Source organism: Hyaena hyaena, unplaced genomic scaffold (assembly GCF_003009895.1).
Source record: "Hyaena hyaena isolate Hyena2069 unplaced genomic scaffold, ASM300989v1 scaffold_330, whole genome shotgun sequence".
Classification (NCBI taxonomy): Eukaryota; Metazoa; Chordata; class Mammalia; order Carnivora; family Hyaenidae; genus Hyaena; species Hyaena hyaena.
Genome location: NW_024080961.1, coordinates 1,270,027 through 1,288,671, shown reverse-complemented (window position 1 = coordinate 1,288,671; position 18,645 = coordinate 1,270,027). Strand labels below are relative to the sequence as shown.

Here is an 18,645-nt window from a genome sequence, read left to right as displayed (position 1 = left end):
AGCTTATGGGATGAAACAAAAGCAGTTCTAAGAGGGAAGTTCAGAGTGATAAATGTCTACATTGGGAAAAGAACCCTAATAAATTAACAACACCTTAACTTCACATCTCAAGAAACTAGAAAAGAGGAACAAACAAGCCCAAAGTTAGCAAAAGGAAATAGCAAAGATCAGAGTGGAAATAAACGAAATAGAGACTAAAAAGACAATAGAAAGATCAACAAACCAAGAGTGGGTTTCTTTAAAAGGTAAACAAAATAGACAAACCTTTAGCTAAACTTACCAAGGCGGGGGTGGCGGGGGAGAGGGGAGGAGAGGACTCAAACAGAACTACAAATGAAAGAGATGTTACAACTGATATCATAAGAAAAAAAGATCATTAAAAAAACTAATATGAACAATTATATGCAAACCAACTGTACAGCCTAAAGAAATAATAAACTCCTAGAAACACACAAACTCCCCAAACTGAATCAGGAAGAAATAGAAAATTTGAACAGACTGATTAATAGTAAGGAGACTGAATCAGTAATCAAACCCTCTCAATCAAAAAAAAATTCCTGTAGGGGCACCAGGGTGGCTCGGTCAGTTGAGCATCCAACTCTTGGTTTCAGCTCAAGTCATGATCTCACAGTTCAGGAGTTCGAGCCCCACATCGGGCTCTACACTGAAGGCACAGAGCCTGCTTGGGATTCTCTCTCTCTCCCTCTCCTTGCCCCTCCCCTGCTCATGCTCGTTCGCTCTCTCAAAATAAATAAACTTTAAAAAAAAAAAAAGAAATTTATATATTTAAAAAAAAATTCCTGTACCAGATGGCTTCACTAGTGAATTCTACCAAACATTCAAGGAATTAATACCAATCCTTAACTCTTTCAAAAATTAGAAGAGGTGGGAATACTTCCAAATTCATTTTATGAGGCCAGCATCACCCTAATACTAAAACCAGACAAGAACACTACAAGACAAGAAAACGGGCCAATATCCCTGATGAACACAGATATAAAAATTCTCAAAAAAATTAGCAAACTGAATTCAACAATAAATCAAAAGGATCATACACCACAATCAGGTGGGATTTATTCCAGGGATGCAAGGATGGTTCAACATCCACAAATCAATCAATGTAATATATTACATTGACAAAATTAAAGCTAAAAATCATATTATCATCTCAAAAGATGCAGAGAAAACATTTGACAAAATTCAACATCCATTTATGATAAAAACTCTCAACAAAATGAGTACAGAGGGAATGTACCTCAACATAATAAAGGTCATGTATGGTAAGCCTCATTTTTTCATTCACTTGACACATACATATTACTAATTCATCTTGAAACTCCCTAGAAGTGTTACAAATCTGCTCCCAATATGCTTAAAACACAATGAATACCAGGTTCTTTCCTTCCCCCTGGAAAATGTCTGCATCACAGTTTCCTGTCCTCTTGCTTCTTTCCAGTCTGTTCTAAGCCTGATACAAACTGTCATCCTGGGACATCTCTTAATTATCCTGGAATTCCCTTTACCTCTCCCTGTGCTGGCTATCCTGTCTCCTGGTACTACGGATTCCTCTTTTTTGGGTTACTCCTTCATTATAATACACGATGTGTCTTCCCATGCTTTCTGGGAGGGGGCATGAAGTTTTGAAACTCTGAAAATCTGAATATATCTCCATGTGGTGCCTTACAGTTGGTTAATCGACTCAGCATAAAACCCCCAGGAGCATGGGTTTCAAAGAGCATCCAGGCTGTTGGACACATCCACAGCATGAGGGTGATGCACCCCGACTCCACAGGGACGTTAGCTCCTATGCTCTGGATCCTCCCAGACCTTGCCCTATGTATCTCCCTATCTGGCTGTTCATCCATATCCATTATCATATCCTCTAATAAACCTGTGAATCTAAGTGTTTCTCTGAGTTCTGTAGGCCACCTTAGCAAATTAATCAAGCCTGAGGGGCAGATCATGGGAACCTGATTTGTAGCCAAGTAGGACAGAAGTTGTGGGGAACCTGGGGGCCTACTACTTACGACTGGTATCCAGAGTGGGGTGGCAGTAGTCTCGTGGCACTGAGCCTTTAATTATCTACCTGGAGACAGTGTCAGCACCGAGTTACACTGTAGGATTCCCAGGTGGTCTCAGGGAGAAGTGCATGGTATTGGGGAAAACTTCCACGTGTTTGGTGACAGAGCAAAGTGTTTGGTGTGAGAATAGTAAGAGACTCACAGGAGAAAAAACAAGGTAGACTGAACTGAGTCCTTTTTTTTTTTTAAATTAAGTTCTGGAATATGATACTGTTCCTTGGTAAAGGTGTTAATCACTCAAAAGGTCCTTTCAGCAACATAATAAAGGCCGTCTATGACAAACCCAGAGCCATACCAGCCAAACCCCATACCAGCAGTAAAAAGCTGAAAGCTTTCCTTCTAAAATCAGGAATGAGACAAGAATGTCCCCTCTCCACACTTTGATGCCAGACGGTGTTGACTGCAGCTCCTAGCGATGTCAATCACACAAGAGAAAGAAATAAAGGGCATCCATATTGGGAAGGAAGAAGTAAAACTGTCCTTATTTGCAGATTACATGATATTATATCTAGAAAACCCTAAAGACTCCCCCAAAAAACTATTAGAATAAATGAATTCAGTAAAGTTGTAGGACATAAAGTTAATACACAAAAATTTGTTCCATTTCTCTCAATCAATAACTACTTAAAGAGAAATTTTAAAACAACCTCACTGTTGATTTCATCAAAAAGAATAAAATACCTAAGAACAAACTGAACCAAGGAGGTGAAAGACCTGTATTCAAAAACTTTTAAGACAATGATTAAGCAAACTGAGGAGGACACTGATGAATGAAAAGATATGCCATGACTCACAGATGGGGAAAGTTAATACTGTTAAAATGTCCATACTATCCAAGGCAATCTATGGATTCAGGGCAATCCCTATCAAAATAGCAAAAGCATTTTTCACAGAACTAGAAAAAACTAATTCTAAAACCTGTAGGGAGCCACAAAAGACCTCAAATAGCCTAAGCAATCTTGAGAAAGAAAACCAAAGCTGGTATCAGAATACTAGATTTCAAAGTATACTACAGAGCTACAGTCATGAAGACAGTATGGTTTGGGCACAAAAACAGACACACAGATCAGTGGAACAGAAGAGAGGGCCCAGAAATAAACCCACACGTGTGTGGTCAGTTAATCTACAACAAAGAAAGCAAGAGTACACTGTGAGGAAGAGTCCCTTCAATAAACAGTTAGGGAAAACTGGACAGCTACCTGCAAAAGAATTAAACTAGACCGCTTTCTTATACCACATCAAAAAATAAACTCAAGATGCATTAAAGACCTAAATGTCAGACCTGACACCGAAAAACTCCTAAAAGAAAACGTAAGCAGTAACTCTTGGACCACTGGTCTTAGCAGCATATCTACTAATACGTCTCCCCAGGCATGGACAACAAAAGCAAAAATAAACAAGGGGGACTAAACCAGAATAAAGAGCTTCTGCTCAGTGAAGGAAACCATCAACAAAATGAAAAGGCAACTCACTGAATGGAAGACAATATCTGCAAATGATATATTCAATAAGGGAATAACATCCAAAATATATAAATAACTCATAGAATTCAATACCGAAAAACTAAATAATCCAATTAAAAAATGGGCAGAGGAACTAAATAGGTATTTTTTCCAAAGAAGCATACAGATGGCTAAGAGACACAGGAAAAGAAGTTCAAAATCACTAATTATCAGGGAAAGCAAATCAAAACCCAGGGAGATATCACCCCATGCCTGTCAGAATGGCTAGTATCAAAAAGACAAAATACTAGGTGTTGGCAAAGTTGTGGAGAAAAGGGAACCCTTGTGCAACGTTTGTGGGAATGCAAATGGGTGCCTCCACCGCTACTACAGAAAACAACATGGAGGCTCCCTAGAAACTTAGTAGAAATTCCATACAATCTGGCAATTCTACTTCTGGGTGTACACCCAAAGGAAACAAAAACACTAATTCGAAAAGAGATATGCATCCCTATGTTTACCACAGTATTATTGAGAACAGCCTAGGTATAGAAGCAACCTAAGTGTCTATTGACAGCTGAACGAATAAAGATATGGTAAATACATACAATGGAATATTAATGAGCCATAAAAAAAATGAAATCTTGCCATTTAGGACAACATGAATGGACCTAGAGCTAAGTAAAGTAAGTCAGAGAAAGTCAAATACCACATGACTTCACTTATATGTGGACTCTAAAGAACAAAACAAATGGACAAACAAAATACTGAAAGACTTATAAATACAGAGAACAAATTGGGGTCACCAGAGGAAAGGGGGGTGGGGCTGGGCAAAACAGGTGAAGGGGGTTAAAAGGTACAAACTTCCAGTTATGGAACGAGTAAGTCATGGGGATGTCAAGTACAGCATAGCAAATATAGTCAAGAATGTCATAATAACTTTTTTTGGTGGCAAATGGTAACTGCACTTATCATGGTGCGTTTTATAATGTATATAAATGTCAAATCAGTGTGTTATACACCTATAACTAATATAAATATTTTTAAAAATCCTTCCAATTTGGAAATGTGTGTATTTAAGTTCTGGGAAATGTATTATTTATTTGATAATTTCTTCTCCACGTATTTCATTTTTTCTGGAACATCTATTAACTAGATGTCAGGCTTCCTTTATGAACTGTATTTACTTTTCTAATTTTTTAAAAATTTTAAACATTTATTTACTTTTGAGAGAAAGAAAATGAGTGAGCTGGGGCAGAGAGAGTGGGAGACACAGAATCCAAAGCAGGTTCCAGGCTCCCAGCTGTTGGCACAGAGCCCGATGTGGCTCGAACTCACAAACTGTGAGATCATGACCTGTGCTGAAGTCAGATTAACTGACTGAACCACCCAGGTTCCCCTCTATTTTCATCTTCCTTGTTGTTTTGTACAATTTTTCAGCGAAATGGCTTCAACTTTACCTTCCAACTTTTCTACTAAATTTATTGGTTACTTTTGCTTTTTGGTTCTTATTTTTTCTTCAACAGTGCATTTTTTTCTTTCTTTCCCCTTTTTTTAAGTATCCAGTTCTTTATATATATTAATTATATCTTTAAAAATAACATCCTTGTGATTCCTTTATCATTTATCTGTTTCCTTCTTTTTCTTTAGGTCTCAAATATTTGATGATCGTCAACTACCCCTTTACATTTAAAAGTAAGGGATGCCTGGGTGGCTGAGTCAGTTAAGCATCAGACTTCAGCTCAGGTCATGAACTTGAGGTTCATGGGTTCAAGCCCTGCATCGGGCCCTCCACTCTCAGCCCAAGAGCCTGCTTTGGATCTTCTTTCTCCCTCTCTCTCTGCCCCTCCCGTTCTCTCTTTCAAAAATAAACAAACGTTAAAAAAACAAAAAGTGAGGCACTAACATGCTGAATGTGAGCTCAGCGTGCAACGGGGGAGGCTTGTTAAACAGCAGGCCTCACGGTAAACAGCCATTTCATTCCAGTATCTTTAGGACTTTGAAGCTGGCTGGTTTCTGCAAAAGTCAATTCCAGTCTTCTGTTGGAGATTATAAACCTGGCCACCTGACTTCTACGTACTCTCCATCATCAGTGCAGTATCTCAACCCACTCTTATTTCGTGTCTGGTGTTTCAGAAACCAGAACTTCTCTGGCCTGGGCTCTCCAGAAAGCAAGCTTCAATCCAACCTTCTGTCAGAAAAAGATAAGGGTATATCTACGTGACCATGTAGAATAAAGAAGATGATTTGGGGACAGATCAACTGACACTTATAAATAAACTCAAACCATCCAGTTCCACCTCATTAATTCCTGAGTCCTTTAGAGATTAAATAGAGGACTTATGAACAGAAAGCTCACTTGTTTCCTACTGGCATTCCTTAGTACAGACACTTACATTTTTACTTTCTTCACTTCCCAACTTTCAAAATTGTGTTAATAGCGCTCACTTACGGTAGTCCTCTTTCCCATTCTTTTCATCCTTGTGGGCTGGTATCTTTTTTGTATTCATTGTAATTTAAAAAAATTTTTTAATATTTATTTTTGAGAGAGACAGAGCGCAAGCGGGAAGGGCAGAGAAAGGGGGAGACACAGAATCCAAAGCAGGCTCCAGGGTCTGAGCTGTCAGCACGAACTGTGAGAACATGACCTGAGCCGCAGTTGGACACTTAACCAACTAAACCCACCCAGGTGCCCCTTATGCATATAATTTTAGAGGGGTTTCAGAAGAGATCAGATAGGGATTAAGGCACATATTCAAATCATCATCTTCCATGAGGAATCTCATCTGTCATGTCCCTACCATCCAGCTTAAGAAATAAAACATTACAAATATAGCTGAAGTAACCTTTGTGCCTATGATTAGCCTTTTAAAATTTTGTAGTTGTAAAAAAAAAATAAAATAAAATATTCTAGGTATAAAATCATATCATTTTCAAACACTGAGTTTCATTATTCTAATGCTAATTAGAAAAAAAATCAAAGACTGGGGTGCCTGAATGGCTCAGTTGGTTGAGCGTCCAACTTCGGTTCAGGTCATGATCTCACAGTTCGTGAGTTCAAGCCCCATATCGGGCTCTGTGCTGACAGCTAGTTCAGTGCCTGGAGCCTGTTTCAGATTCTGTATCTCCCTCTCTCTCTGACCCTCCCCTGCTCATGCTGTCTCTCTCTCTCTCTCAGAAATAAATAAAACATTTAAAAACAATTTTTTATATCAAAGAAAAAGAATAAAAAATAATTCAAAGAGATACATGCACTCTGATGTTTATGGCAGCATACCTACAATAACCAAATTATGGAAACAGCCCAAGAGTCCATCAACTGATGGATAAAGAAGATGTGGTGTATACACACACACACACACACACACAAACACACTGGAATATTACTCAGCCATATAAAGAAATGAAATCTTGCCATTTGCAACAACATGGATGGAGCTAGAGAGTATTATGCTAAGTGAAATACATCAAAGGGAGACAAATTCCATATGATTTCAGTCATGTGGACTTTAAGAAACAAAACAGATGAACAAAGGGGGAAAAAGAAAGAAAGAAAGAAAAAGAGAAAGAGAGAGAGACAAGCTAAGAAACAGACTCTTAACTATAGAGAACAAACTGATGGTTACCAGTGGGGGGTTGGTGAGGGGTTGGGTGAAATAGAGGGTTAAAGAGGACACTTGTGGGCAGCACTGGGGGGTGCGTGGAAGTGTGGAATCACTATATTGCAAACCTGAAACTAATATTATACTGTATGTTAACTAAATGAAATTTAAATTAAACTTTTAAAAAGTTTTAAATAAAAAATAAATAAGAAAAAATAGTATAATTAGAATGCTCATCTTAGCAAATATATCCCAAGGGATATGGGAGTGACTGAGATGAGCTTCATTACTGAAAATAATGTTAGACCTTAAATTTAATATATTCTCCCAATTAAGAAATTTTAGGGGCACCTGGGTGGCTCAGTGGGTTAAGTGTCCAACTTTGGCTCAGGTCATAATCTCACGGTTCGTGGGTTCGAGCCCCGCGTCAGGCTCTGTGCTGACAGCTAGCTCAGAGCCTGGAGGCTGCTTTGGATTATGTGTCTCCCTCTCGCTCTCTGACCTTTCCCTGCTCACGCTGTCTCTCTCTCTCTCAGAAATAAATAAAACATTAAAAAAAATTTTTTTTAAAAAGAAATTTTAGGAGACAACGGTCATTGGGAATCTGTGAGAAATTCCTGTGTATAACATTATGATTTCGCCTAATTTTTTCTATTGGTGTGACTTAAGAAAATAGCTGTATTGAGATATGATTTACATATTATAAAACTCACCCATTCTTAGATGTGAAGTTTTAGTAATTAACTAATTTAGTAGATTTCCAGTATATTTGTATAGTTGGGCAGCCATCGTCACATTCAAGTTTCAGAACATTTCCATAAACTCAAAAACAAGAATGGCAGTAAATCTCTGTTCCTCTCCCCCAGCCATAGGCAACCACTAATCGGCTTCCTATTCCATAAATTCACCTTTTGTAGAAATCTCATATAAATTGAATTATACTCTAGTCATTTGTGTCCGGTCCCTTCACTAGCGTAACATTTTGGAGGTTCATCTAATGTTGTAGCATGTATTAATAGTTTTTTTTAAGTTGGTTTATTTTGAGAGAGAGAGGACACGCATACGCAAATATGCGAGCAGGGGAGGGGCAGAGAGGAAGGGAGAGAGAATCCTAAGCAGGCTCTGCACTGACAACGCAGAGCCCCTGCGCTGGGCTCAATCTCACAAGGAACTACACTTAACCAACTGAGCCACCGAGGAGCCCGTGCACTGATAGTTTTAACTGCTGCGTTGGTAGCCCCTTGCAGAAATATAACACATCCGTTCTTCCCCCCACCAGTTGACAGACATTTGGACTTCTTTCCAGTTTGGGGCTTTTATGAACAGTACTGCTATGAACATTTGCATGTGCTCATATAGTTTTATTTCTCCTGGATAGATACCTAGGAGTGGAGGCGCTAGTGAGGTACATGTTTAATTTTTTAAGAAACCACCAAACTATTCTCCACTTTCCGCTCCCACCAGCACTGTATGAGCATTCTAATTCCTCCATGCCCTTGTCAACACTTGGTAAGGTCAGTCATTTTAAGTTTAGCCATTCTAACAAGTGTATGGTAGTATCTCCCTACGGTTTTAATTTGTACTTCCCAATGACTAATACTGTTGAAGCATCTTTTCATGTGCCCATGAAATGACCATTAACCATTCATTTACCTTCTTTGGTGAAATATCTATTCAATATCAATTCAAATATTTTGCCCATTTTTATGTTTTTTTGTTGAGTTGTAGGAGGTTTTTTTTGTTGAGTTATAAGAGTTCTTTATATATTGTACATACAAACACTCTATTTTTACATATGTATTTTTCTCCCAGCATATGGCTTGTCTTTTCATTTTTCAATATTCTGAGACACATTTTACATTTTTATGAAGACTGACTTATCAATCTTCCCTTTATAGATGTTTCTAAGAAGTCTGTCCTATTCCAAGGTCACAAAGATCTTCTATCTTTTCTCTAGAAAATCTATACTTTAGTTTTTACAGGTAAGTGTATGGTCCATTTTAAGTGATTTTTGTGTGAGATGTGAGGTAAAAAATCAAATCTCATTTTTATACATGTGGATATCTAATTGTTCCAGTGCAATTTGTTGACAATACTATCATTCCTCCCTTGAATTGCTTTGGCATCTTTGTCAAAAATCAACTTATCAAAACCATAAGGATTTATTTCTGGGTACTCTATCCTGATGCATTGATCTATTACTCATGCCAATACTATACCTCCTGGATTACTATAGCTTTATAGTAAATTTTGAGATCTAGTAATCTAAGTCCTCCAAGTCTTTCTTATTTTTAAACTTGTTTGAATATTCTAAGTTCTCTGCATTCTTCATTGATTTTAGAATTAGCTTATCAATTTCTATCAAAAAAGAAAAGAAGGCTGCTAGAATTCTGAAAGGATCATATTGAATCTGTAGATGCATTTGGAGAGAATTGCCACCTTAACAATAAACAATACTGAGCCTTTCAGATCAGCAACATAAAATATTACTCTATTTAGATCTTTAATTTTTCTTAGCAATGCTTTGCAGTTTTCAGTGTACAGGTCTTATACTTTCTAGGTTAAACTTACCCCTAAGTATTTTATTCATTTTTAGCTATTGCGAATGAATCTTTTTCTTAATCTTGGATTAGTCATTGCTAGTTAATAAAAATACAAATGATTTTTGTCAATTGATCTGGATTCTAAAGACCTTGCTATACTCATTTGCTAATGTTAGTAATTTTTTGTAGAGGCCTTAGAATTTTCTAAATATGGGATCATGTCATCGCGAGTGAAGGCAACTTTTTCTTTTCCATCTCAAAGCCTTTTATTTCTTCTCCTTCCCTTACTGCACTGGTTAGCAATGTTAAATAGCTGTGGTAAGACAAGTTCCTTGCTTTGTTCCTGATTTTAGGGGCAAATTACTTTTTTTAGAGGAAATTACTTTTTATTTCTACTTCATTGTTAGTGGGCATTAAATTCTGTCAAATGTTTTTTCTGTCTCTAGTGAGAAGATCAGGCAGTTTCCTCCTTCATTCTACTAATATGGTATATTACATTGATTTATTTTCAAATGTTAAACCAATGTTGTATTCCTAGGATAAACCCCACTTGGTCCCAGCAGATAAACCAATTTATATGTTGTTGAATTTGGTTTGCCAATCTTTCTTAAAGATTTCACACCTATGTTCACAATGAATTTTCTTGTGAGGTCTTTGTCTGGCTTTAGAATCAGGATAATACTGGTCTCATAAAATCAGTCGGGAAGTATACTTCCTCCTGTTTTCTGAAAAGAGTTTGTGTAGCATTAGTATATTCCTTCTTGACTTAATTAAGTGCTATTCATCCTTCAGATCTCATTTGAAGTATCAGTTCCTTAGGGAAGGCTTCTCTGAACTCCTTGACTAAGTCCATTTCCCTTGTTATAACTGTTTTTTTCTTAATGTTTTATTTATTTATTTTTTTTTTTTTTGAGAGAGAGAGACAGACGGCGTGAGCAGGGAAGGGGCAGAGAGAGAGGGAAATAACAGAATCTGAAACAGGCTCCAGGCTCTGAGCAAGCTGTCAGCACAGAGCCCGATGCGAGGCTTGAACCCATGAACTGTGAGATCATGACCTGATCACGATCATGTTGATCCAAAGTCGGAGGCTCAACTGACTGAGCCACCCAGGCGCCCCCTATAATAGTTTGTAAAGAATAGCTCTTCTTCTTAGCATTTATTATGGAGTAATTTTTATTCATTAATGGGATTTTTATTATTGTTTTTCTCCCATTTTAAGCTCCATGAAAAGAAAAATGTTGAGTGTTTTTGCTCATCATTATGTAGCCATTAGTGCCTAGCCTACTACCTGACATACTTTAGGTGGGTACTCAACAAATATTTAGCAACTGAAGAACACATAATGACTGCTTTAGATTTAGTTTTGGTATTTCCTTCCCTTCTCGGAATTACTGTTTTCTTTCTCTAGATTCTTCATATAGTAACGTGCATCTCTGTCACTCTTCCTAGTCAATCTAGACATTTTCTGTTCATATAGACATTTTGCCAGTGATATAATTTTATCAAGTATTAACTTCAGAAACACTCCAGACATTTTGCTGTAATGTCTATCTTTCTTTCCTTCAAAAACACAAATACGACGTGGCTCCTCTGTTCAAAAACCATGAAAATTTTTCTGTTTTCTACAGAACAGTATCAAAGTTTCTAAGCAAAGCGTTCAAGTCAGCTCCAGACTGATTTATGGCCTATCTTCTTATCTATGTACCTTATACACCAGTCAGATGGGGCTACCTGCCCTTCTCTTAAACAAGTATTATTATACTTCTGTTTGTCAGTACTTTTCCTCTTATGCACAGCACCTAGCAAAATCCTTAAACATAGCTCAAAAAACGTTTGTGGAAGAGTACATACACTTTTCATAACCCAAGTTAAGGGTTTTTAAATTTACATCTTTTATAATTTTGAAGATTTTGTTTAATCGAAGCAAGCACTATTTTTATTGCCATGTTCTCACATTTGCAAATTTTTCTCTTTTCAGTGGTAATAACCTTTTAATCTGTTTTATTATTTATTTTAGTATAATTAACATAAACTTCAGGTTACAATATGATTCAACAATTCTGTATGTTACTAGGTCACTTATCACAGCAAGTATCCTCTTAATCCCCCTTTATCTATTTCAGCCCTCTGAAACCCCCTCCCTCCTGGCAACTACCAGTTTGTTCTCTGTATTTAAGAGTCTCTTTTGCCTCCTTTTTTGTTTCTTAAAACCACATATGAGTGAAATCATATGTTATTTGTCTTTCTTCCTCTAATTTCACTTAGCATTATACCCTCCAGGTCCATCCACCTGGTTGCAAATGGCAAGATCTAATTCTTTTTTGTGGCTAACGTTCCATTATATATATATAAATAATCCGTTCATCTGTTGATGGACATTTAGGTTGCTCCTATATCTTGGCTATCGTCAATGCTGCTGCAATAAACATAGGGGTGCAGGCAACCTTTCAAATCAGTGTTTTTGTTTTCTTTGGGTAAATACCCAGTAGTGGAATTATTGGATCATGTGGTAATTCTATTATTAATTTTTTGAGCAACTTGCATACTGTTTTTCACAGTGGCCGCACCAAGTCACATTCCCACCAACAGTGCATGAGGGTTCCTTTTTTAACATGTCCTCATCAGTACTTGCAGTATCTTGCGTTTTGATTTTTAACATTCTGACTGGTTGTGAGGTGGTATCTCATTGTGGTCTGCATTTTCCTGCTGATTAGAAATGTGAAGCTTCTGTTGGCCACCTCTCTGTCCTCTTTAGAAATGTGTCTTTTCAAATCCTCTGCCCATTTTTAATCAATTATTTGCTTTTTTTGGTCATGACTCCTTGGGATGTTAACCCCTACTGGATACATCATTTGCAGATATCTTCTCCCATTCAGTATTGCCTTTTTGTTTTGTTGATGGTTCCCTTTGCTGTGTGAAAGCCTTTTATTTTGGAGTCAATTCAACTGTCTAATTTTGGTTTTGTTTTCTTTGCCTGAAGAGACATATCGAGAATTTCTAAGGCCAATGTCAGAGAAACTATAGGTTATGTTTTCTTCTTATGTCTTCAGGTCTCACATTCAGGTCTTTAAGCATTCTGAATTCATTTTTGCATATGGCATAAGAAAGTGGTCCCATTTCATTCTTTTGCATGTAGCTGTTCAGCTTTCCCAGACCATTTGTTGAAGAGACTGCCTTTTCCCCACTGTATATTCTTGCCTCTTGAATTAATTTGTATCACATAATTTCTAATTTTATTGTACTGTGATCTGATGTTAATATTGTTTACTATTTTTTAAATTTTCTTTAATTTTTTTATCAAAAATATTTATATTTGTGTATTTGGTTTTTAAATTGCATGAAATACTTTGTATCCTATACTTTACGTCTTAGACAAAAATTGACCAAACATATTTTAAAAGATTTCTTGGCTCATCTCCCACCACCAATAGACTGTGAAATTCAGGTCTCTCTTATTGACTGTATTCTTAGAGCCTAGAACATGTTGATACATGAACTCAGTAAATTTTTAGAGTTGTCTCTAATTGGATTCTTTTCACTGCTGCTAAAGTAGAAGTATACATTAAGGAGTTGTTAGGTAGATTACCTTGTGACAGAATGACGAATAAAAACATATATAATAGATGGGGTTAGTTAAACAGGGCAACAGATACTGAGGTCCTAGTATGAATCAAGAGGTCTAAGAATAGGCTGCAAATACAGTTCCTGCCCTGAGGCCTACGAGGACCACAGGTTAACAAATACTTCTGACTTGGTATGCTAAAAGGAAGGTATGCATAAAATGGCATGGAAAGAAGAGTTGAGAAAATCTTTAGTTGGGTAGGCGAAGGAGGTAGGTAAGGCAACTCTAAAGCAGTAAATAAAATCTTTTTAAGGATACGGAAACCAAAACCCAGGGACATTACAGCACCGTCCCGATCACAGGCTGGAGATCACAAAATGAGGATCTTCCCGTTGCGTGCTCTTCCTGTTACACCTTACTTTCTATCAGTGCTTTACAGCAATGGACAAAAGACTAACAGGCCAGGATTTAGAGAGTAACAAACTAAAATGTGGGGCGTTATTCATCCTACCCCATCCCATGTCCCTTTAGTATAAAAAAAATCAAGGACAATACAAAACTGTAAGAGTTTGCCATGTACCATGTAGTTCTAACAACTTCCTAGCTGACTGGCCTCTTATGCACCTACTAGTGTTGGTTCAAGGTATTTCACCAGAGATTTAAACATCCCAGGGCAATCAGTGACTTGTAGATAAATGAAACTATTAAATTGTATTATACCCACACATACATATATTTTTGTAAGTGTTAATAAAGGACCTGCAACATATCTTTAAAATAGCAAGGTCCAGAAACGAGAATCTGCCGGCCATTATTCAGCACTTTCCAAAGAAGTGAGGCCCTGAATCTGTAGAGCTAAGTATTAAAGTTAAGAAGGAGAGACAGTCTTTTAGGGGCAGGGAAGGTCTCTAGGCTTTTCCACATGCCTCAAGACTATCTGATTACATGTGGCTGCCAAGCAACCTTCCCATGACTCATCTGCACCACCCTTCCCCCCTCCTGGTACATATCGACCCCACAACCCTGACTCTGGAACACTGGATTATTTACCCCCACCCCGCCCTATTATAAATTAATAAGCTGGCATTCGGAATCACACCTCAGTTTTTTGGGTGGTTAACATGAAATAAGCCCAAGAAATCTGCTCAGTTCTAAGAGCAGCATAGAAAAAAAAGTTTTAAGGACCTGAAAAATGTAAGACCACACTCAAAATCAGTAATTGAAAAAGTGATTCAGGCCACAAATGGATGTGATCTGGTTTGCACAGGAAGAGGAAAAGGAGGAAGAAGAAAGGAAGAAGAGGGAGAAGCAGGTGAAAGTGGAGGTGGAGGAGGAGGAGGAAAGGAGAGGAGGGGAGGAAGGGAAGATGCTCTGAAAAAATCTGGATATTTCAGCATAAAAATGCATCTTCCCAGCTTCTCTTGAAAACTCGGAGTCTCTGGCAAACCTGGGCCTGCATTGCCACAGAATAGAACTGACCAGAGTTAAGCAGTCACAGCTCCCTTTGAGGAGACATTTGTCCCCTCTAATTCATCACAGACCAACCACTCCTTTCTATTTCCCTGATATTGAGGCCAGATGTCAACTGTCATTTATCATTCTGCTTGCAGGGCTGTTTTCCTTACAGATTTCAAAGAATAAAGAACGCCATACTTGGTGGATAAGTGCAGATTTTATAAAAAAAAAAAAAGTGCAATCCACTCTTCACATTAATTCAGTAAAACAAAGCTAGAATCAAAGAAATCAATTTACCTTAATCTGAGTCTGTTCGATTGACTTTTCCCATATCTGCTGATCATATGCTCCAATCTGAAATAGGGAGCAGGCTATTTAAATGATGCAAAGGAAATCCTCTCACTTCGGTCAAATCTCACAAACGTCAACGAAACTATTAAGCATCAACACGATATCTGGAAAATGTTTATGCTTCTCCGAGGTTAGAAGAAGTTATTATTTAAAGGACTGTTTCATTCAAAACTCTAAAGTAGCCGGATCTAAAAGTTAAAAAGTAATGTCCAAAATATTTCAAATTAAGTATTACCTTACAAGATATTTCCACTTCACAAGGAAAACATCAGTAGGAAAACTAGAGAGGAATAAAAGGTAACGGGCAGCTCGATAGGACTGGGGACCGTACCAATCTGAGCTGTGAAGAGAAAAGTTTCACGTCTAAAAACAAAACAACAGCAGTGTGATCAGAAGCAAACTTTCAGAGCGTTGCGGTGGCGCGGTGTGTGCGGCCTGGAGAAGGGAGGGGCCTTGAAACTCACATTCCGGGACCTGGAAGTGAGTGTAACCGACCTAATGACCTTGTGCCTCGGTTTGTCCGTTGACCTTGAGAGACAGATACGGTGCAGAATTCCCGGCGCTACCTAACGGGAGATTCTCTGCGGGAGCATTTTGCTTTACAAACAACAAAGATCGGTATTACCTTCTTTTGGTACCACGATATAGCATCTCTCTCACTTGAGGCCATCTGGGTCTCCAGCCGGAGAGTGGGATCTCACTGAAAATGAAGGAAAGCCGGTCGGTGAGTCCGGTGGCCGAAAGCTACTCTCCCAGTTTGCGTAGAACTCAAAAACCGCTTCTCTCGGCCTCTCCATGAGCCGCTGCCTCCCTTTCCCCGGCACACAGCCGGGGGAAAAAAAGGACAAAAACAGAAGCAAACCCAAAACCTCTGGCGCAGTGGCGCCCGGAGAAGCGTTTCTGCGATATTTGGTGCGAGTGTGCTCGAGGCTGCGGGGGGGGGGGGGGGGGGGGGGGGGGGGGGGGGGGGGGGGCTGGAGCTGTTCTCCCCCCGCCCCTCCCCCGCTCGCCCGCGTCGGGCACTCACCTGGTGCCCGCTGCCCCACAGGCCGGCGGCCGGGACCTTCCTCCTCAGTGGCCCCGGGTCCCCCATGAGGCCGGGGGCGAGGCGGCGGGCGCCACAGGCTGCATCTTCCCCCCGAGGCGGAGACGCCGGCGCTGCCGTTACCATGGAGACCGCGGAGGCCGCGCGGGCCTCAGAGGCAGGTGGGCAGACCAGTGCCGCAGACCCCGCGCCCCCCAAGCCGACCTTCAGGGTCACCGGACGGACCCCCTCACACACACACACCCCTAAAGAAGCCAGGAATCAACTGGGAAAGGAGGGGGATGCGAAGGGCAGGAGGTCCTCGCTGGCCGCCAGGGGCGGCGGCAACGGCCGGAGGCTCCGCGCCCCGCTGTTGGGGTGCGGGGCGCACCCCTCTCCCCTCCTCCCCCCGGCGCGGGAGGCAGCGACTGCGGGGGCGCCGGGCGGGCCGGGACTCAGCCGGCCGGGAGCCGAGCCAGGGAAGCGCCGCACACCCCGGTGCGGCCCAGCCGCGGCTTCCGCTTTCCGGGTTTTGCACGAAGGTGGCTCCGCCCCCGCCCGGGCCCGGCCCCCGGGGCCTCTGCCAGTCTGCACGACCGCACGACCCGTCCGGTCACCCTTCAGGTCACTTGCTGAGAAAGGACCTGCCCAGACGTCGACCTGAAGGAGGTCGGTGCCGACGTCCGAAGAGCTGCCCGTTCCGTCCTCCGTAACACTTCTCGTTCTTTGTCTTACAGGTTTCTTCGTGCTCCATCGGTCACGGTCGGTCCGCGGGCTCCGGGAGGTGGCAGCCCGGGGCCCGCCGGGAGCCAGGCGCAGGCAGTCAGTCTGCGCTGGGTGAACACAGGTCTCTTGGACTGACGGCGTCCCCGGACGAAGGGCGCGTCAGGCTCTTCGCCACGCGTGAATCTCAGCAGCTCTGAGATGTAAACTTTCGGGGTGCTCGAGGCTGAGGGAGGAGGAGGGCCACGGCTTGGGCCAGCTCCAGGGCACTTTTCCCAAATTAGGGGAGGGGAGGGTGGCGGCGGCGACAACGGTCTCGAGGCTGAGCTGGAGCAGGCTGACAGAGGTCAGGGGAAAGAAATGACTGCGCGCTGAGTATTTAAGGAGACCTTTATGCTTCTTCCCTCTGTGGTGCACAGGGTTGGGGCCATTAATGGAACACTGACCCCTAACGGCCATTCCACCCCACTTGCTCGCCCCAGCATGTGGCATTTGGGTCACGTAAAGCTAATGAATGACACAGAATGGTCACATCAGCTACCACTTCGAAAAGCCTGAGAAGGGAGGTTCTAAATGTTTTACAGACATTATTTCTTATCTATTAAATCGGGGTAAGGTGAAGTTACCCCATTTTACTTAAGCTAAGGAAAATCCACTAACAAGTGAAAGCACCTCCCACAGAACTAATTAAAAATAATTTCATCCAGGCTTGATTTATTTTCCTATGGCACGCATAGGCCGTGGTTCCCTTTCTGGCTTGTTTCCTGACAGCTTTCCCCTTTCTTAAACATTAATTCTGCTGGGGTTCAAGACAAATAGCCAACTTAAAAAAACAAAAAACCATAAATGACAAATGAGAAAGCCATTTTGTCTATCTAAATATTTGCTTGAAGGCCTAAATTACATTCATAACAAAAACATTTTACTTCATTGCTTAGCACCCAGAGACTTTCTGGGGAATTCATGAAAGAACTGAAATCGGGTAAGTTGCATTAAGGAGTAGCAGAAGTAGCAAATCACCTTACAAACTTTTCAGTGCTTTCTAAGACTGCCACTCAACACTGCAGAGGCTTCAAACCAGAACTGCTTTCAAATCCCTGTTCAATTAGAGAGCGGTGTGATTTTAGGCAATTCACGGAACCTAACAAGACTGGTTTCTCCCCTGTATTTATTGCTATCTTCCTAGTAAGTACTGAAAGCTGTGAATGTTAAATGGCCCACAGAAGTTACTCAAAAAACTTCCTCTTCTTTTCCTAATCAGAACCAAAGTCTATCAGGGCTTAGGACAAGTATTTCAAAGAAAAATTCACACAAAATCATTAAGGAAGGCTCACCGTCTTCATGAAAACTGCATGCATGTACTTTGAAAAATATGGACATAGCCAGATAAAAATTTAAGACTGTCCTCAAGTACATAAAAACCAATTTAAGCATCAGAAGGCACAACTACCACAAATGCCAAGTGTAGCTTTTCGTACCCCAAGGTAGCTCAACCTCAATACGATGCCATTTCCTCATTATCTATGACCTTTTCTTTAGGAAAGTCACAAGATTTTCTAAAATACTAGAAACTAGCAGGGGACATAGAAGGTGGGAGATTGATGCTTTAAAAACAAGTTCCAGATAGCTAGAATTCACATGTACTATTCATTTTCTCATGAAACAGAAGTAAAGGACAAATCAGACTTTTGTTTATTAAAAAAATACTTTACAGGGGGGAAAAAACCTCTATGCATTCCATTGTCCTATTTTACAAAGAAATAGCTTAACAATTTAACACACTTAGACAGCTACAAAAAAGCACTGTGTTAAAAGGATTATTATTCACACAAATTTAGATTTAAGACTATTCATTAGAAACC

The 18,645-nt window shown here is 40.2% G+C and overlaps 1 protein-coding gene across 5 annotated transcripts in view; it reads right to left on the bottom strand.

The window, feature by feature from the left end:
* Positions 1 to 16,563, bottom strand: part of PHTF1 (putative homeodomain transcription factor 1) — a 59,106-nt gene extending 42,543 nt beyond the window's left edge. For 4 of the 5 annotated variants that reach the window (XM_039249113.1, XM_039249109.1, XM_039249112.1 and 1 more), the window contains exons 1-3: positions 16,064 to 16,563; positions 15,662 to 15,736; positions 14,983 to 15,039 (exon numbers count right to left, since the gene is read on the bottom strand). In XM_039249113.1, the coding sequence (XP_039105044.1) occupies positions 14,983 to 15,039; positions 15,662 to 15,706 (102 nt within the window). In that variant the 5' untranslated portion in view covers positions 15,707 to 15,736; positions 16,064 to 16,563. The remainder of the gene's footprint in view (positions 1 to 14,982; positions 15,040 to 15,661; positions 15,737 to 16,063) is intronic. The other variant, XM_039249110.1, reaches the window with a different exon arrangement.
* Between the last annotated feature and the right edge of the window lie 2,082 nt (positions 16,564 to 18,645).